At 40.5% G+C, this 21,131-nt stretch overlaps 1 protein-coding gene across 8 annotated transcripts in view; it reads left to right on the forward strand.

Annotated features, from left to right (window-relative positions):
- Positions 1-21,131, forward strand: part of NFIA (nuclear factor I A) — a 368,084-nt gene that overhangs the window by 234,340 nt on the left and 112,613 nt on the right. For all 8 annotated transcript variants that reach the window (XM_027059035.2, XM_053214155.1, XM_027059034.2 and 5 more), the window contains one exon: positions 12,029-12,103. In XM_027059035.2, the coding sequence (XP_026914836.1) occupies positions 12,029-12,103 (75 nt within the window). The remainder of the gene's footprint in view (positions 1-12,028; positions 12,104-21,131) is intronic.

The following is a 21,131-nucleotide window of genomic DNA, read 5'->3' on the forward strand; positions in this document are numbered from 1 at the left end:
CAAGAAAAATCCAGCCTAGAATTGTATTACATGACTTTAAAGTCTTAAAAGTGTTTCTCCATTGTGCTAACACGACATGGCCTGAACAGTGTAATTCATTCTGTTATATTCACAAAGAATTTTCTGGTACTTCTAAAATACTTTGTGTTTGTGCTAAGCCAGCAAACTTCAAAGTATAGTGGCCCACACGATTTGTGGCATGCTGTAGTACCTGCAGAAATGTATAATATAGAGTCTATAATTTAATAAACGCTGTGAATTATGACATCAGTAATTAATTGCGGGTAAGCTGGCAAGAATTGCATGAAACAAGTGACTTTTAAAAACATGAAAGCTCTTTGTATTTTGTGGTCGTAAACATTAACTAATTTTATTATATATTTGGAAAACTACATCTACCTGTTTGTAATTTTCTTTTTCTTCTTGTACTCTTGGACAAGTAATTGCAAGGATTCTTTTAAAATATATCGCTTCAACTCATCAATGATTTTCTTTCCACGCTTGGTGAACCAAAATCAGTGTTGAGTGTCTTAAAATTAGCACATGGCCCCTGGTCATCTTCTTTCCTTGTCATTGCGTGTGTCCTCAGGTGGTTTAGCAAGCAGGGCTCTCTGTAATGTTTCACAGCCGTGTGAATTAAACCTAAAAACGAAGAACAGGACAATGCACATTAAGGTTTTTTCGCTGTTTTACATCCATAAACCGGGGTAGCCTTCGGGTGATCGAGTTTCATGTCTGTTTCAGTTAAGGTAATCAGTTTCTCATGTATTCAGGGAATAAATTTCCTTATTTTTCCTCCAGTATATGTATGAGTTCATAAACAGAAACTGAAGCTATTACAAATAGTTTGATCCATTTGTAGATTACCAGGTATTACTGTCCAAGTTTAGAGAAAACGTTGATTCAGAACATCAAAACAATAAAGTTGCTTAAAAACCCCTGTTAGTTCAACACCAGGTTAATTAAAAAATACTTTTAAAAAGTACCTCTAAGTACATTAAAAACAACAACATAATTTAAAAATATTTATAAAATACTAATTTTATAATGCTTATTATACTTAGGAATTTACTTTTACTTACATGAAGCAAACATTTTTTTTCTTTTCTTTAAATTTTTTTATGGTGCTTAAAAAAATATTCTGTAAAGCAAGTGTTTTCTGTGTTCTTATATGCAACTAATTTGTTGGGTCCACTTGCAAAGTATTTATTTCTGCTTATAACAGGCCCTGTAAATGTATGATTCCAAATGTTTAGGGACAATGAGGAAATTAGTCTGTTGACCTGACAAGAAAATGAAAGAAAGGATATTTAGCCTTGAGGAGAGAAAATTAGAGGCTGAGGGACTATCTTCAAATACTTGAAGGGTAGCAAAGTAGAAGAGAAATTAGATTTATTCTGGCCTGTTCCAGAGGATAAAATTGAGGTAAAGAGGAGAAGTTATGGGAAGGCAAACTTATCTTTGTTACAATGCAATGATGATTGCTCTGTTACTAGACGATCTTTAGAATATCTTTGCTTCTAGTTCATTCCACCTTGTCATGCATTCGGTATTTCCAAGCATGCAAATAAGTAAAAATCATTTTTCACTTTTTATTTAGATGTTTTGCTGTTAGACATCGTCCTTTAATTAAGTGCTTAATCCTGTAACTCAAACTCATAAAACCTCTTTATGTGAAGTCATTGAGCAGTCAAATTTAATTTAATGAAATACTACACTTCCCTTATTAAGTGCAGGAATTGGTGAAAAGATATGATAAGGCCTTTGGGTTAGACTGGATAATCAAGTCTCCGGTATTATTTATGATGGATTAAAAAGCAATAACATTTATTATATAAAGAGAACTAAAGGAACCTGTGTTCTAATCCTAAATTCTGCCACTAGCTGTGTGACCTTCAGCAAGTCACTTAACCTCGCTGAGCATAAGCTTCGTTTTTTTATAAAATCAGACTACTGCCAGCTACACAGAGTTGCAGCAGGAATTGGAGCTAATATGTCTAAGTTGCTTAGCAGGGGGCCAAACACATAAATACTAGATAAAGGAAAGCTATACTTTTGATGAAAATTAGTATGATCTTGAGATGTTCTGGGAATAAATTTTCAGATAAGCAGCCTACCTTACAACACCTGTCACTGACTGGATCCACTTTCCTAATGTAGGTATGTTAAAATGATTGGGAGTAAAGATGTGGCATGTCCTTTGGCCTTGAATTAAAGTGTGAATTTGCTTGAAGAGCTCAGATTCTACTTTTCCCTCAGCGCATCAGTACCTAAACCAAGTGGGGAAAATGGGAAAAGGAGACCAATCTAGCTGAAGAACAACATTTGCCAAAAATAAATGGTATCCTTGTCAAGTTAGTCGAGAAATAGGGAGTTAAGTAATACTAAGAAACACTATTTATTGCAGGAACTCTCAGAGGCTTTAACATGTGAATATTTGTTGTCATTCTCCAAGGGTGGGTATGATTGTGTTTCCTGAGTTTATTTTACTATGGAAATCTTCATTTTACGTATATGTGTATCTTTGTGCTTATTTGCTTGTGGTGGAGGATTTGGGGAGACTGTTGCACATCACACATTTTGGGAAGCACTGAGATGAATTCCAACGTGAAGGATAGAACATATCAAAATTTGGAGAACAGCAGGTGGGATATCTTGTCTTGCCACATAGAGAGCATATATTTGGGTAGTATTCGAAATATATCTTAAACACTGGAAAGGTGTACCACAGGACAGATTTTGAAGGGCTTTAAATACCTAGCAAAGGAGTCTAAACTTAATTCTCAAAGAAATCATGAAAAACTGATGGGCTTTTTTTTTTTTTTTTAATCATCAGACAAAAGACACCAACCATCCATCCATTCTCTCCTTACTGTGCTAGCAGATTAACGTGGAGAGAAAATGCCTAACAGGCATCACAAATTTATGTGCCTACAGGGGCCTTACAGATCATTAAATAAATGAAATACAGTAAAGAGTATTGGGGAGTGTGGTACATTTGTAAGCTCATGCCCAGTTTAAAAACATCCGTATGTAAAAAAAAAAAAAAAGAAAGAAAGAAAAAAGAAAAAAAATTAGTACTGTGCTAGCCAAGCAAAATCTGTCGGCAGACCAGAATTGGCCTGTGGGCTGCTAATTTGCAACACTTTAGATTCTAAAGGGAAAGGTTGGCATTTGTTGGTTAAGGTAAGTAGTAGGCTGCTATAACAAAGAGAAAAAAAATACAGTGGTTTAAGTACACTAAAATCTCTTTTTCTTTTTTTTAAATTTACTTTAAATTTTTTTTTTTATTTTTTGAGAGACAGAAAGCACGTGAGCCAGGGAGAGGGGCAGCGGGAGAGAGAGAGAATCTATTTGTTTAAAGTTTATTTATTTATTTTGAGACAGAGAGAGAGCAAGCAGGGGAGGGGCAGAGAGAAAAGGAGGGAGAGGACCCCAAGCAGGCACCGCACTGTCAGTGCAGAGCCCGATGTGGGGCTCGAACTCATGAAGCGCGAGATCATGACCTGAGCTGAAATCAAGAGCTTAAACTGACTGAGCCACCCAGGTGCCCTGAAGGAAAGGGAGAGAGAGAATCTTAAGCAGGTTGGTTCCATACTCAGCACAGAGCCCCATGTGGGGCTTGATCCCACAACCCTGGGATCATGACCTGGGCCAAAATCAAGAGTCGGACGCTCAACCGACTGAGCACCCCCAGGCGCCCCTCTTTTTCTTTTTGTCAACTCTTCCAGGTGAGCAGGCTGAGTGGGCAGGGTGGTTCTACTTCACACTGTCATTCAGGGTCCCATGCTCCTTCGCTCCCTCTGCCTTACTGCGCTGCCCTCCCGTGGGCACTGTCTTTGTCTTCATGGTTGACACTGCTCTGGCTCATAAAAAGAAGAAGAAAGAGTGTCTAGGGCAGGAATTTCTTTTCAGACAGGTTGGGTAGGAGTTGATTGTATCACTTCCATTGACTTTCCAAGTAGTGGCCACTTCTGACTGTAAAAGATGCTGAGAACTATGGTCTGTAACTGTCAGCCAAGGATATGTATGGACAACCAGCAGGCTTGACACATTGCAAGAGTCTTTGCTATAGCCTTTCCTAGAAAGGTCTTATAAAAAGACCCCATTTTGTTTGTTTGTTTGTTTGTTTATATGGTTATACGCTTATTTATTTGGTTATTTATTTATTTACTTACATTTATTTATTTAAATTCAAGTTATTTAACATACAGTGTAGTATCGGTTTCAGGAGTAGAACCCAGTGGTTCACCACTTCCATATAGCACCCAGTGCTCATCCCAAAAAGTGCCCTCCTTAATGCCCAGCACCCACGTAGCCTATCCCCCCACCTGCCTCCCCTCCAGCAACCCTCAGTTTGTTCTCTGTATTTAAGAGTCTCTTATGGTCTGCCTCCCTCCCTGTTTTTATTTTTCATTCCTTTCCCCATGTTCATCTGTTTTTGTTTCTTAAATTCTGCATATGAGTGAAATCATATGGTATTTTTTTTTTTTTTATTTTTAGAGAGAGAGAGAGAGAGAGAGAGAGCACAAGCTGGGGAGAGGGGCAGAGGGAAAGGAAGATACAGAGAGAGAGAATCTCAAGCAGGCTCCATGCTCAGCACAGAGCCCAATGTGGGGCTCTATCCCTGAGATCATGACCTGAGCCGAAAATCAAGAGTTCAACATTCAACCATCTGAGTTACCCAGGCACCCCTAAAAAGACCCAATTTTGGGTAAATACATTAGTGAAATCTTGGTGTAAACATGTTTCTTAGCTAGGAGCATATCCCCCCCACTGCCCATCAACCCCCAATAGTAAAGACCTTGTGGTGTTTCTTCTTGAATCCCCAGGGCCTAGGACTGTGCTTGACACATGATAGACATCCGGTACATATTTGATGAATGAAAGCGGTAAACCAAATATTGACTTTATGGATATGGCAGAACAAACAAATTAAAAACACAGATTAGTGTTGTGTTTTTATCGAATAATAATTAGATAATAGTACCTGAGCAGGGCAGGGAAATTTGGGGCAACAAAAAAAGGAATCAACAGTACATAAGTCCCACAACCCATACTTCTAAAACCTTATCTTGTCTCACTCTCCTTTTCAGCTAAGACTACGTTATTCCCATACTAGAGACAGTTCCTTGCTGTGTTGTGATAAACCAAAATGACAATCATGACATATCCAAATGCATTTATAACAACCCTTTTCATCTGAGATTCTCAAAACACAAAGAAATGTTATTTCTTTGTCTTACACATTCTCAGACACAACTTTCTAGACATAGAAGTATTATGGTCTCATTGCCGGTCCAACAACCTATGTCATTCTTTTCATGTTTACTGTAAGCAGACTACTGAGTGAAATCTCCACCATTGTAAAGATTAATCACACAAACAGAACATCTATATATTTTTATTACTACTGCATTCTTTTTAGTAGATGTCTGAATTTTTGGCATTTGTTGTAATATTAGGAATTATTCTAAAAATAAATAATATCTCAAGTGTTATCCACGAATGGCAGAATAATTTAAGTCGTCAATGCATAGTCAAAAATGAGACCCAAAGTTTAGAATTTGGGCTTACTGGACACCCCATCTTTTAAACACCTGTTTTCTGGGGCACCTGGGTGGCTCTGTCGGTTGAGCATCTGACTTTGGCTCAGGTCATGATCTTACGGTTGGTGAGTTCAAGCCCCACATCAGGCTCTCTGCTCTAAGGACAGAGCTCACTTCGGATCCTCTGCCTCCCTCTCTCTGTGCCTCTCTCTCTCTCTCTCTCTCTCTCTAGCTCTGTCTCTCTCAAAAATAAATAAAAACATTAAAAAAATATTTTAAACGCTGTTTTCTAAGATATTCCAAATCTTGGGGTGCCTGGGTGGCTCAGTTGGTTGAGCGTCCGACTTCGGTTCAGGTCATGATCTCACCATTGTTCAGTTCAAGCCCCGCGTCGGGCTCTGTGCCGACAGCTCAGAGGCTGGAGCCTGCTTCGGATTCTGTGTCTCCCTCTCTCTGCCCCTCCCCTGCTCACACACTGTCTCTCTCTCTCTCAAAAATAAATAAACATTCAGATACTCCAAATCAAGAAGACAGAAGTAAGGTGTCCCTGGAGGTGAGCCAAGAATAATTTGCACTGTGCTTTAGAGGGCTACTAAGTCAGGGTACCTCGAGTCGCTCATCTGGATCAGTAAATGAATATTTCTTGCACACCTAGACCAAGTGACTGTGCTGGGCTCTGTGGACAATGTACAATCACAACCTACAACCCTGCCTTGCTGGGTTTTTTGTACCAGTGTGGAGCTAAGGCAGATAAACAAGTAACTCTCATGTAAGGTAGAAATAGGCTATGACGTGAGACAGGTAAGGTAGAAGTTCTCCTCAACAGTGTTGGCTGAGCACATGTGAAGTGCCCCGACTGTAGGGAATGGGGAAAGTGTGAGAGCCACATTCCCTTTCCGTAGGTGGCTCATAGGCCAGTGGGGAGGTTATGCAAGGAGAAATTAAGTCGTGAAGGTAGACTTTTCTTTAGAGGACGAGCATGTAACTTCTGTGAGAGCAGTGTCCTCAGGATGTAGTCAGGGTCTGTCATCTCTAATACTTTCACAATATACATGCATGAGAACAAGGGGAACCCTTTTCCTTTTGAGGAGCCCAGACGCACAAATGTGGAAAAGCCCGGTCCTTGGCTTATCTTTTCCTAGTGATGGAACCTTATTTACCAAGGGGAGAATAGAATAGAGAGGCATTCTTTTTGATGAAATGACCTGTGTATTGCAGTTTGCATCCTAATTAGCCAGATGAGATTTGATGATTCAGAGCTGAGAGCCCTTTGCTGAACAAGACAAACAGAAATACCACCTAGTGTGTAAACTTTCTTCCTCAGATATATCCTCTGCTTCATGGACATTCAAATTTCCTTTCAAGGCCAACCCTCTGGATGGTTTGTCCCCAGCTGTTTCTTCCCCTCGACCTCTGAACAGTTCTGCAAGGTCACCTGTCTCTGCAAATCGAACTTGTTTCCTTCCCTGCCTGTTAAAAGGTAGATAGATGTTCAGTCCCTTCATGAGATGAGATTTGGTCCCCATACTATGACATTTTCCCTAATAACTGCTGATATCATCGAGGCAAAGAGAACTGCTTTTCCTAACCACCCATAAAAGAATTTAGCTTTTTATGTTTCTGCCTCTCTTAGAAAGCCTCATCTCCCCACTGTGAGTATGGCTGACTCCAAGGTATTGAAATCTGTACTCTAATTGGGAATTCACTGAACAAGACTTCAGTGAATGAACTTTTTTGGCCGTTTCCTATAAAATGAAAAAGATTCTGCTCCTCCTCTGAAACTACAATATGGTTGCTTCTGAGCAGTAGTTCAGGATTGGAGGAGATCACTGCGAAATTCAGGTTTTCAGCTAAGACATATTTAACAAAAGTATGTTTTGCGCTCATTTCTGAGAGGCTGTATTCAAAATGTAAATCTTGGGACCTTTCAGGGATGTTTAATCAGCTTTCCAACTGAGGATCTTTTCATGTGAATGTTGAAGGTTGGAATTACTGGAATTGACCTTTTTATTTTCTTTTCCATTTTTCTCTCATCTGGCAATAAAGTAGAACACCCAGATTAGTGTTATTTCCCTGCAAGTCATTTTTACGACTTGGTTTGTGTTAGTGAGAACGAAATATTAATCTGCTCAGGTTTGCTTAGTAATTACATTAGACGTGTCACTTTTTCCATCATTTCTTAGGTTTCATTTCTCGTTGCTGTCTTCCTCTAGAGTTCACCAGCGGGTTTCCAAATAATTGGTGAAGGAACAAAACCAGTTTCATAGTCCCTCCAAGTTCCATGGAATGTTTACAGAGACCTTTCCCCAGGGACCCTTTATAGACAAGATGGTCACATCAGGGCTTGTACAATCATTCTACTTTTTATTTTATTTTTTCTGATTATTATACATCCACATATAGTTTGCCTTCTAAATTATACACATTCTACTAAAATAAGCCTGAGGGAGAAGGTTGCTGAGAGGACAAGGAGGATCCCGTTGTGATTTTTGTGGCGACTTTATCAGGATCACACGAGATTCTAGTTGAAGCTTGGGATTAGACTCTTTTGGGGGCGGGGCTTATGTCCATTAAATCATGCTGCCCTTTAACACTCTAGTTTAACTCAGTCCCCCCAAAATAGGGACCACAATCACACTAGGACAACCCCCAGGCATTTCTCAGCAGAGGACCTGATGGCACCTTCTTGATTGGAAGCTCCACCCTGCATGGATGGTCTCCTCCGTCCTTGTCCTCCTTAGTCTGGAGGGATGGTTTGGATTTTTCATTTTAACAGTTTTCAGATGTACAGTAGCTCCAACTTAGTTCAAACTGTATTGCTAGAGATGAGAGAGAGAAAGAGACAGAAATAAGTTCTGTCAACATTTCTATAAAAAGGAAAATAAACATCCTCAAGCCCAAATTGAGTTGTTTTCCCTCAGAGGCACCTCTGGAGTGCTTACTGCCGACCATGCACTGTGTTAGGGACCTGGGGGGCCTGGAGACACAGAAGATGCTCTTTCTCACAGGGCTCACAGCCTAATATGAGAAAAAGACAAAATGACAGTTCACTGGGCTAGCTCCTAGATGAGAGCCATACTCTGCAGACCTGGTCAATATTGAGAAAAGAGAAAAGGAGTCTTTGCCAGCAGTGCAGGTGAGCAGAGAACCTTTTCATAGAACGACATAGGCTTTTCATAGAACGACAATAAAGCTGAGTCCTAAAGGACAAGTGGGAGGTTGGCCAGGCAAAGAGTAGGAAGGACAGACAGTCTGGGAAGAGGGAACAGTGTGGGGAGAGGAGTGAACCAGGGCCATGGTAGAAAAGGCATTCCCTTAGGCCCAAGGGGGTAGGGCTAGAAGAGAGAGAGAGAAGAGATTTTTTAAAAAATGAACCTAGAGAGGAAAAGAGATGCTATGTCAAGAGTGGTATGCCATATGATGGAATTTATTCTGTGCCCTGAGTTCTCTGTGGGGCTCTGGCAAGATTTCTGACAGGGCAGTGAGCTCTGAATGCATTGGATTTATCTCAGATTACCCAGCATCTCATTCTTTCTTACCCCAGGGCCTTTGCAAATTACTAATCCTTCTGCCTGAAGAGCTCTTTCCCCATCTTTTCATGACTTTCTCTTTAGTATTTTTCAGATGTCAGCTCTTAAGAGACACCTTGTCTGACCACCCTTTCTAAAGTGTTTCCTAATTGTTTTCTTCATTTCATTTGTACCATTTATAATTTTTAAATTTATTCATTTGTTTTATGTGTTCAGCTGTCTCTAATCTTAGACTATAAACTCCCTGAATGTAGGGACTGTATCTAGAACCCCTAGCACAATGCCTGGATCACAGTAGGTGCCCCCAAAATATTTGTGGAATAGATAAATGAGCCTTCAGATTTGCCTGTGAGGGACAGCTCTAGCTGCAGAGTGGACAATGGACTAAGGAGAAACCAAGACTGATAATAGAAAACATAGTTAGGAGGCTGCCCCATCTGTCTGGTGAGAATCGGGAAATGTCTGGGCCAGTCATGGAGGGAGTGGAAATGGGAGATGTACTTGGAGTCAAGAAATGGTAAAGCGTGGAATCAGTGAGGAGTAGTTGGATGTGGGTTTTATAAGAAGCAAGAGTTAGGGATGGCCCCAAAACATAGAAAGCGTGATGGTGGTAGATGGTCCACTAAAGGAGGAAATTCCATAGAGTCAGAACAGATTTTGGGGGGAGAAGAAAATGAGCTCGACTTTGGACATGTTGGGTTTGAGGATACCTGTAGGCTATCTGGGTTTAAATATCCAATAAACATTTTGAGAGAGATCTTGGTAAACGGCCAAGATTTGAGAGTCATTGGCCGACAGAGTCGTTCATCCACTCATTGAACAAATACTCACTTACTAACTGCTTTGTCCCAGGCATTAAATACAGTGGTGAATGAAACAAACATTATTCTAGTTCTTAGAAACATCCCAGTCAAGACTGGTGACTGGTACCATGGAAATAGAGGAACTAGCTTAGGAATACACCTTTTGAGCACAAACCCCGGGGAGCACCACATCTAAGAGGTGACCTTACAAAAGAAAAGGGGCCATCAAGAGATGATAGTTTGAATGAGCGCAGGTGTTTCTCCCTCCCAAGTCCTTGCACCCAAGTAAACTTAGTTTTCAAAATATAGTGCTTGCTTTTTTGGTGGCAGGATTGAAGTACACGTGTTCGCATTCACTCTGTACAGAAATTCTTGTTGAGTTGTCCTTAAGGAATTCCAAAGGTTGGAACTGAGACAAGAATCAGCCCGCAAGCAAGAGACACAGGCAGAGATAAACAAGAGTTGGAAATCAACCCAGAGTTTCCCATTCAATTATGCATTTCCTTGTCCTTGTTAGATGTGTTTTAAGTCAAACTTAATGTATATTATGGTTGGATTCCCTTTGTTAGAGTCCGTGGGGTTAATGCAATGTCAATGTCGTCACAATAGAAAGAGATGTTATAGTCTGTTTTGCCAAGACCAGTTTAGAGAATTTTGACTTATTTGCTTATTTTTACTTCTCAATTATCTTAATCCAAGAGACAACACCTCAGGTGCTTACCAAATAAAAGTCAATCAAAGACCTGGGTGGGAGTTGTTTTGAGAGTTGAAATTTCTTAAGCACATCTTCAAGTGAAAGTTTGCCCATTTACTTTAAAACACAATTTGTATGTAGCTACTGCACATTCTAAGAATTAGAGCTGTTTTATCTGAAATATCATAGTTTATGTTTGATACAAAAACTAACTGAAAAAAATTTTAAACTCAGCAAAAACAAAAATATCTTCCTAATTCTAATGCAACCAAAAGAAAAAGAATAATTTGTACATACCTTTATAATTCTCCAAACATAGTGATTTGTTGCATGTGTTTATGTGTGTGACATTTAATGAATTTATTGGTGTATAAACCATACCACAGGTAAATTTGCTTCTGCTTAGTAGTGGGTAAAATCTATTTTTTATCAGTAAATCTTATATATGGACTGTTATGTGTTCAGTGTTTCTTATGTTGTATTTCTTAAGGTATGTTTCTAATATAAAGGAAAGTTTTTCAAAATCCCTTTGGCCAGCTTCTCGTTTGGCCCTAATTTTAAAGCAGGTGATTATGCTAACCCTGTAGACAGATCTCAGCTAGATTTTACCTATGTGAGACTCCAAATCAGAAAACTTGAGAGGCAGAGAAAGAAACAACATATCATAAATTATGGATTCCTTGCTATTTATAAGTTTTATATTCCTAAATGCACCATAAAAATAAATAAGCAGTTGATAAGAGATGTAATAGATATGTTAAAGGAATTAATTATATCCAGCAAAAATAAAACAGATGCAAATTCAAAGATTGCCATTTCGAACCATTGATTTATTATCTTTTCTAAAAAAAAAAAAAAAAGACTCAACCCGCCCACTCATGAAAAAACTCTTTTGTTTGTGCTCAGAAGTCTCTGTTTTCACGTCTCAAGGGTTGGGGTTTGCTTTTTCTACAATGGCTTTTTAAAGATTCACCCTGTGGTGCCTCTAAAAATGAAGAGAACATCCTTAAATCTTATTTGATTTGAATGAATGGACAGCTAATGCTGATCAGATGTTTCTTTAGAGAATAATGTTTGAAAACTGGTATGGAACTTAGGTATCCTGGCTGATTCATAGGTAGGCTGTTTTCATGCCAACTGTGAAGGTCTCAGAGATCAGCCAAGGTAACCATTTATTTTAAATCTTCTTTTGTTTCAGATTTCCTGTTGTTTTTTTTTTTTTGACCATTTCAAAAATCACCCAGTTGTGTCATAGCTTTCCATGACCCCCAGATTCAAACCAAAAAACCATCTATATAACGAAGTGACTGTACCCTCCCACGTAAACTCTAAGTAGAACAGAATATGAAATTAGACCTTGCCTTTTTTAATCACAATGAAACTAATATTTAGAATTCTCTTGTCAAATGTCTTCTATTTATGACACTGTTTCTTTTGTTTTTGTTTCCCCAGGACATTTGGGCTTCCAGGACAGTTTTGTCACATCAGGTGTTTTTAGTGTGACTGAGCTAGTAAGAGTGTCACAGAGTAAGTATAATTTTGCTTTGATTTGGTACACATTTGCCTTGGGTTTGTGCTTACTTTCTGCCTGGGCCTCCTAGAGACATAAATAGCTTTCAGAATCCCTTTTTCATTCACCCATTGGAAGAATTTCGCCACGCAGTTTATTTGACAGCCAAGAATTTAAATCAGGAAAAATTAAATATCATTTTAATGTGAGACATAGGGAAAGAACTGAAATCCTGACTGTCTCACATATTCCCTACTTTATAGTGTGAACCTGGTTAAAAAAATTTTCTGAGTCTTCCCTGATTTCTAAGAAATTCTGCATTTTAAAAGAATTTGTTTTTGACCTTTAAAGAATGCTAATGCCCTCAGCATGAGTGACACAGTACAGCATGATCATTACCCGGTTGTCAATAATCACCAACAACAATGAATTAAGAGTACCTGTCACCACCCTGTTCCATTGATCAAAAGGGTCATTGATTATATTTTTGCTATGACATAATCCAGACAGTCCAAGGAGAAGATATAGGATATTCTGTCTCTGTGTTTCTCTCCCTCAGTCTCTCTGTCTCTGTCAGTCATACACACACACACACACACACACACACACACACACACACACACTGTTGCCTTCCCTCAAAAAACATCTCTTTGTTTTTATTTAAATGCATACCTACAATGACTATAGTGTCATAGGTGGCAATAACAAGAGGAAAATTTAAATATCAAATGTTACAATTTTACTTTTTATTCCCCTCCTACTTCAAAATACTGCTTATAGATAAAATTTACTATGTCAACATTGGTTTCGAACTGCATCAAATCCTTTGTGGAATGAGGTGGAGTAAAAATAAATATTTTCATTTCAAGTCCATACCCCCCATTCACTTCATTACAGTCTTGCAAATTTGACCAAGTAAACCAGTCAATCTCTGACAAGATGTCGGGTCACACAAGCCACGCCATCCCAATCGCACAAGCTCAGATTCTCTCTCCTCTTATTTCTTAACGCTGGAAGGCTGTAAAGAATCCAGAAAGTGGGATATAAGACATGGGGGCAGAGGATGTGGAGTTTGAGGGATAGATAAAAAAAAAAAATCCAATGACTGTTGAGCAGTCACTATCTGCCAGACACTGTGTTTTCATGTGTGTTATATAAATTAATCTTTGCCATAAACTTGTTAGGTAAGTACTTACACTCATTTTCACAAATGAGTTAAATTGGGGGTCTATTTAAGTCATTCACCAAAGTCAGATAGTGGGCAAATAGTTAAAGCTAAGTCTGTGTCTTACAGATGTGTACTCTTGCATGGGCCCAAAGGAACTTGAGAAAGTGTACAATGTGGGACTAGACAGGGAGACTAGGAGAAAGGTAACTTTGTGGATGAGAATTCTGGCAGTTGGGACCCTCGGTTGATCCTGGGGGTGTTCTGGTGTTAGGGAGGTGGAACCATAGGGAATGAGGTGTTAGGAGCAGTGAGGGTATGAGTTGGAATGGAGACGTTGCTTCCATGTTATCAAGTATGCTTCAAGTATCAACCGGTGAGGAAGAGACTAGATTAGGTTGGAGGATATGTGCCTAGCACAGCTGACTAGCCAGTCATTTGCCATGGATAAATAATGCAATTTTTTAAAACTGTTTTTCACTGGGGCACTGGGTGGCTCAGTCAGTTAGACGTCTGACTTCAGCTCACGTCATGATCTCACAGTTCGTGGGTTCAGACCCCTGTGCTGGCAGCCCAGAGCCTGGAGCCTGCTTCGGTTTCTGTGTCTCCCTCTCTCTCTCTGCCCCTCCCCTGCTCATTCTCTGTCTCTCAAAAATAAGTAAACATTAAAAAAAAGGTTTTTTTTAATAAAATTGTTTTTCACTTTGTAAGACTTAAAAAGGACCGCTATCCCACATTTTCTTATAACTTTAATAATAATAGTAATGTAGAATATATGCTTTTCAGAGGGTACTTATCGTAATGGCATTCCAGATAAATACATTCCTTGAGCCCTTACTTAACTCTAGGATTGGAGCACTCGACCTTTTTATTCTACCCTGGCTGCTGTAATGCTTACATTTGGTCTTCATTACCATCAGTGTCCCAAGGCCTGGATGTTGTATGAGAAGGCCCGCGCTGCTCAAGACCGTCCCCGGCATCTTGTCCCCCTTCCATTTTCTGTATGCCCCTTTAAGGTCTCCTATCCCAAGGCCTATCAGTTCCAAGCTAGATTAGCCCTCCATTCAGTCTACATAGCATGGTTGCCAAGTGAATTCTAAACCTGCCTTCAAGACTGCCAGAGGGTATGGGCAGACCACAGATTGAATTTGCAGAAGGACCTGGTTCTGTTTCCTGTCCCCATTTAGGGGGTTATGTTGCTGATGCCCGGCATCATGAGCGTCCTTCGGCTCTTGAATGCTTTTCGATTCTGCACACTGCTGTGTAATCGCTGTAGGACTCACTCACACATGGCCTCGTGCTGACTAAAACTGTTTGGCAAGAGTGGGACTGGGCTGTGTCAGCTAACTCATGGCTTCAAGCCAAACTGCTGTCCAGAGCCCCCCTCCCTCTTGCAGATCTGTAATCCAGGTTTGTCAGGGTATATGTCACAAGATTGCCTTGGCTGCTGGGGTTACGGACCCACCCCCAGCTCAGGTTGCCTCACCCACACACCTTTCTGAAAGACTTAACACTCAAGCCACATGATGAGTCAAAACCCTTCACCATTCCTTACAGCACTGCCCCCTTCCCTGAGCTGGAAGAGCTAAGGGTCCATGTTAGAGGTGCAGTGGGCACTTTTTACAAATGAGCAGGGCTGGGGTGCGTTCCATAGCCTTAAAATAGAAATAAGCTAACTGGCACAGAAGTTGATTAAATGCATCATGTTAGCCCTGTTAGGAACATGATGCAACACTAACATGAAAAATTACGGTAGCTAGTATTTACCAAGCATACGCTATGTACCAGGCATTGTGCTAGGCACTTTGTAAACATCATCTCGTTCAGTCCTCCCATGGTTGCTATTATTGTCCTTTTCATAGTTGAAGAAGATGATGATGCTCAAAGAGGTTAAGAAACTTGCTCTTTTGACTTTGCTGTGCTCAGCTAACTGACTGCAGACATTTTTGTCGTGACCTCTCCTGTTACTGCATTAGAGAGCTACGGAATCTTTGGATTCTGTGTTTTTATTAAAAAACCATTTCTTGTTAGAGTTGATAAACTTTTAGCTTGTTAATCTGTGCATTAAAAAAAGGTTGAAGCTACTTTCATGTAAACTCAAACACTTAATTAAACTTTTTTCCCCGGATTGGTTTTCAGTTCTGATATTTTTTTTTTAATGAATAGGCTTTATTTTTACAGCAATTTTAGGTTCACAGCTTTAGGTTAGTGAAAAGTACAGAATTTTAATATTTACACCTCCCCAAATAGTTTCCTGTATATATTAACATCTGTTGTTCATGTGGTACATTTGTTACAAGGGAGGAACTGATATTGACCCGTTATTGTTAATAGAAGTCCATAGTTGACATAAGGGTTCAGTTCTTTGTGTTCTAGATTCTGCGTGTTGACAAATGTATCTATTATTGCAGTGTCATACAGAACAGTCTCACTTCCTGAAAAATCACCTGCCCTCCAGCCGGTCATCTCCCCAAGTCTCCAAAATTACTACTCATTCTGTGAATAGTTCAGCCCTTAACTGGATGTTTTTAATGGCCTCAGAGTCTTAGAATTTCTTCCACTCTGCTGCACGTTTCTTCTTAACCCCCTCTTACTGATCTCAGCCCCACCCAGTTCCCCCCATCACACTTATGACCACATATGTGGCCTGGAAATGTCAAACTGGTGGTGGCCTCAGTTCGAAAAATTTCCCTCCTCCTGAATCTTTAGTATTCAATGTTAAAATCTGCTGATGTAAATATTTACTTTCCTCAGGTTTCCAGTTAGTTTCTGTTTCTCGTTTTCCTCCTTTTAAATTTAACAGAGGAGGGAGGTGCTATTTCAGCATTTCCTCCTGAGGATTCACTGAAATAACCGCGTGCTAAGTTTGTTGTTTATAATCGTGTTACTACAGGGTGGCAATGGCAGAGAAACTCAAGAGAAAAGCTGCTGGTTTAGCTTCACACATTCAGAGGTGAGGGTCAGGCAGCAAGGTTGCTTGACATTAGATTATAGTGATCAGATGCATGGAGTTGTTAGAATCAGGGGCTCCCGCTGTGGTCTCTCACTAATTCCCCTCTCACCCTCGCCTCCCGCCTACCCACCTACCCTTTCAGTTTTTGCATTACGTCGAGTCCACGAAAGGCAAGAAAGGAGAGTTCTGTTTCTCTTAGCAGCAAAGGAAGTACCACAGCATAAAAGTAGATGTATATATGTGGTCCTCCTTGTGACAGGGCCATCTGAAAGTCGTTCGAGTAATTTATTACTTTGTTCCAGGAGAGGGTCGGGAAGGGGGAATACAGATCGTGAGACACTGTGCCAGAGGCAGAGAGAGGTCTTCTCTGCTCCGAGGGAGGGGGGTTTCCAAGTGCTAACAACGCAGTTCAGAATCACTAAAGTTGTTTCAGCAGAACACTGTGAGGAAAAGGACAGGAACCATCTGTTGAAATGGTTCTTGCGTGATGCTGCATTTTCAAACAAAGCCCTCGAGAAGCGTTTTTCAGATGGGTCTCTTTCCCATGAAGCTGCCACCAAGAGAGCGCACTCAGCTAGCTGCTAAATGACCCCACTTTGATGGCCGACTCGGTCAGCACCCGCTCTTGTTTATTTTGCACGGGTGTTCTCCTCCAAGGGTGTGCTTTGAGGCCGTCAAATATCCTTCCTGGTGTGAACCCAGAAAATCCTCCCGAAAAATCCACTGCTTCTGCCCATTTCCTTCTAAAGTGCTGACTCTTCTACTTTGAAGTTGGTGGGGGTGGCTCTGAATCCGTAACTACTTCGTGGGGAAAGAGGAAAACCACAAATACACACAGGCCATTGTGACTCTGGCCTGGCGGGGTCTCATTTTCCAGCCGTGGTTTGTACACCCAAGCAGGCTGCAAGGGTTAAGTAAACTTCGTGGCTAGGAATGACTTCACGGCCCTGGAATTTGGAAGAGCCAGGGTTCCCAGTACACTGTGGCCAGCCTTAGCATCGCCTTTGGGTGTAAAAACCACTCTCAGTTACCCAGACCGAATTTTTGGTTCCTATCACGCTGCTGCATAATCTACGAAATCCGGCAGCTGAATTGTCCTGGCTCTACCACAAAGCCCGGCTGCTGGGTGGCTACAGGACTCCCGACTTGTTTGTCAATGGAGAGGGGGAGTGAACGGAGCCAGGCATATGCCTCAGCCTGGCATGAGGTAGCACCCTAGTGGCTGTTTGCTGCCTTCTGCATGTGCACTCTTTCTGTATTCTCACACGAGAATCGTCACTGGGATCCGAGGTGCAGTTCCCTTTTCAACTTCTTTTTGAAGTCTCTAGGTCCTTTGTGTGTGTCTCTGAGAACCCATATCCACAGGCGCGGATTTTCTGGCCAGCAATGCAGTAAGAACAACTGGCAGTATTCTAACCCGACACGATGGAACTCGTACAGCAGAATTAACTCAGCTCCAAGGTGCCGTATGAAAATGCAGCTCTTTGATACGAACAAGCCCAAACTTGGAAATTACAAAATGTTCTTGCGAAGAAGGACGCGTGAGGAAATCGGTATAGGATGAGGGATTCCAGACATCCAGGCCTTGGGGGGTGCCATTTAAGTAGTTGCAAGATTTTAGATCCTTGTTAGAGAAGAGAGTTGAAACTTTCTTTTCTGAACAAGTGGCCTATTGGCTATGATCATTGCATGGGCATTAATTTTAAAATTCATATTCTTAAGCAAGCCCTTCTTTCCAAAGAAGCCATTTGGGTGTAAGCATTAAAGGAAGAAACAAAAAGATTATAATAAAAAATAGACGTGAGTCCTAGCATGAACAGTGGCTGTGACCTTGCCTTTTGTTTGCCATTACACAATTCAATGGCAGTCCACTCAAACTATGCTCTCGATCAATATCCTATTAAAGCGGCACAAAAAGTCTCCATAAACTTAGTGGTTAGCTATGTTTATAAATGGAACTCGGCATAATTAGATGGTCAATAGCAGGCTCTACTAGTAATTTTAAAATGAACATCACACATTTTCTATCTGTAGAAGTCAATGGCACCTCTTCCACATTGAGGGTACGGTGTGCTGCAGACGAAAGGGTGGGCGACCCTTTAAAAAATCATAATGCCTGTCGCTAAAATGCAGTTTTTAAGGAAAGTCTGTTAAGTTCTGGAATAGAAAATACTGACTGGCCCTGTATATGTTTTCATTTTGCTTCCCTAAGCCACCTTATTCTGAATATATTATGACATGGCAAACGTTTTCTAGTTTTAATCAGCCCCTCATGGAGATACAAAATAATAAATATTACCATACTGTTAGGAAGGAAAATATCAGTCCGGCTGGCTTCATTTAGCAGGTTTCCTCTACTCTAATTCAATACATTTTCAAAATAAATACCAAAATTGAATTAGTTCAGTTTTGTTGTATAATTTTTTTCTCTTAATTTCCTTGACATGTTTGGGGTGACTATTTGGACAGCAAAGCCAGCGGCCAATTGACTAGACTGGCAGTAATAGACATTTTCATCAAACTCTTTCTTTCGAATCCCAGCTCACAGTAGGGGGGGCCACACGTGATTTTTCCCATTCTGTTCTCATCGAGCAGTGTAAGAGCCACACAAAGTGAGAGGTGTCCCCATCCTTACCACAAATTGAAATGTACAAGATTCGTGTTCGATGTGGCCCTGTCAGTGGCATTATGCCCACCATTCCACTGATTTTGAAACTGGTTAGAGGGGCGCGTGGGTGGCTCAGTCGGTTAAGTGTCTGACTCGATTTCGGCTCAGGTCATGATCTCACGGTTTGTGAGTTGGAGCCCTGCATCGGGCTCTGTGTTGGCAGTGCAGAGCCTGCTTGGGATTCTCTCTCTCCCTCTCTCTCCCTCTCCCCTGCTCTCTCTTTCTCTCTCAAAATAGATAAATAAACATAAAAAAAAAAAAACTATGGTTACAAGAGGCTTATGACATCAGCACATCCATTAGATAATGCTATGCTCGAAAGTCCAGTTTTTTCTGTGACACTCCTATCCCTACAACCTTCCTGGTTAAAGCTGTTAGAGAGTTCTCATGGCAGGATCTTGGGGACCCTATGTTTTTGGTTCTTAGCTGAAGCTCTTGCTAAAGTGACCAGACTGTGAGCATTCTCATTTTAAACATTTGACTCAGAGAGAAGCAAAATACATTAACACTTTTTTTTAACGTTTAAAAATAATTTTTTTAATTGTTTATTTATTTTTGAGAGAGAGACAGAGACAGAGAGACAGAGTGTGAGTTGGGGAGGGGCAGAGGGAGAAGGAGGCACAGAATCTGAAGCAGGCTCCAGGCTCTGAGCTGTCAACAGCGAGCCCAGTGCGGGTCCTGAACTTACAAACTGGGAAATCATGTCCTGAGCTGAAGTCAGGAGCTTAACCAACTGAGCCACCCAGGCGCCCCAAAACACGTAACACCTTGACATATGTATGAATTTGTTATAGTGATCTCTGATCATATGTTCGTCTATTTCTGATCTTTTCTAGCTAATTCGTGGGTTATGCTTTCTAGATGTAATACGTTATATAAAATCCATATTTAAGATGGCAGCATGGTATCATGGCCCAGGATATAGAAGTGAGGATCTGACCCTGCCATTTACCACTATATGACTTTGGGCATTACTGATCCCCCTCTCTCAGCTATGTTCTCCTCCTACTCAGCGATCATTTATTCAGTCAGCAAATCCATTCTATACCAGCTGTGTTCTAGGCCTGCATCTGAATGCAGTAACACCTCTCAGGAGTGTTTTCAGGATTAAGTGAGAGAATGTCAGGTGTCTAGCATATCCTGGATGCTCAACAGTGGTGACTACAATGGTTATTATTGAAAGAAGCCTCTGTCCCTGGTCTTTTACTGTGTGTGTTCAGAGCTGATCCTTTAGGGGATCACACTATCAGCAAATTTATCAAAAACGTGTGTGTGTGTGTGTGTGTGTGTGTGTGTGTGTCTGTATGTGCTCTGTGTGCATGTATAAATTAAAAAGGACTGATTTTAGATTCAAGTTCTAAAAGTCCATTTATTAGAAGGACCATTTCCGTGACCCCTTCCAAGTTACTAATTCTGATGGAATAAGAGCATGCCGATATGAGATCTAGTTCATCTGCTTTAGGAAGCCAGAAAATTCTTGTTCCTCAGCTTTTCAGCCCAACCTATACTTCTGTGTTATTCTGGAAATTTCTCTTCCAGGGTATCCTAATGGGTAGCAAGATGTTTTAAAATTCTCAATCTAACACTGACACGTTAACAACTTTTTAAGTCACTAGCCACACCTTGGTTATTTGTAATCAGTTTTTTTTTTTAAATAGTATTCAATTCTATAGTATTTGAATTTTGCTTTCTTATATATTATGGACATAAAAATTCCCTGTGAGGAACAGGGGCACCCTGAGGTCATTACCAGCAATGTGATTTTTTTCATGAACTTTTCCGTATGAACTCATAAGCCTCAATTTTTTTTTAAGAGCAGATATTCCTATCCAATAGGTAACATTGGAAAACTAAAAGGTATTTTTGAGATTTTCAAAAGCCTGACAGAAATTCTACATTACCAGCACAATAAGACCACAAATATTATTGAGATTTTGGCTGGCATATATTTCCCTAGCTAACACCTGCTGATTAGAAAGACTCTTGTTGGTGACACCATCGGCACGTCCAGGATGAGATCACTACAGCCCACGCTCAGCAGAGCCACGTGTTAAGTCTGACACGGGAACTGAGTTAATGCAGTCTGTGATTGATAGGAGTACCTATTAACACCCAGGATCTTCCAGTGGATGGAGGAGGGGAACTAAATAGTTCTTAGTGAAAATATTGAGAATTATTAGTATAGACAGCTGGATTTGTAGGTTGTTGAGATGAGACCGTTGATATAGTTTGGTTTCCTAACAGCTAATGGTCAGACAG

Source organism: Acinonyx jubatus, chromosome C1, assembly GCF_027475565.1.
Source record: "Acinonyx jubatus isolate Ajub_Pintada_27869175 chromosome C1, VMU_Ajub_asm_v1.0, whole genome shotgun sequence".
Taxonomy (NCBI): Eukaryota; Metazoa; Chordata; class Mammalia; order Carnivora; family Felidae; genus Acinonyx; species Acinonyx jubatus.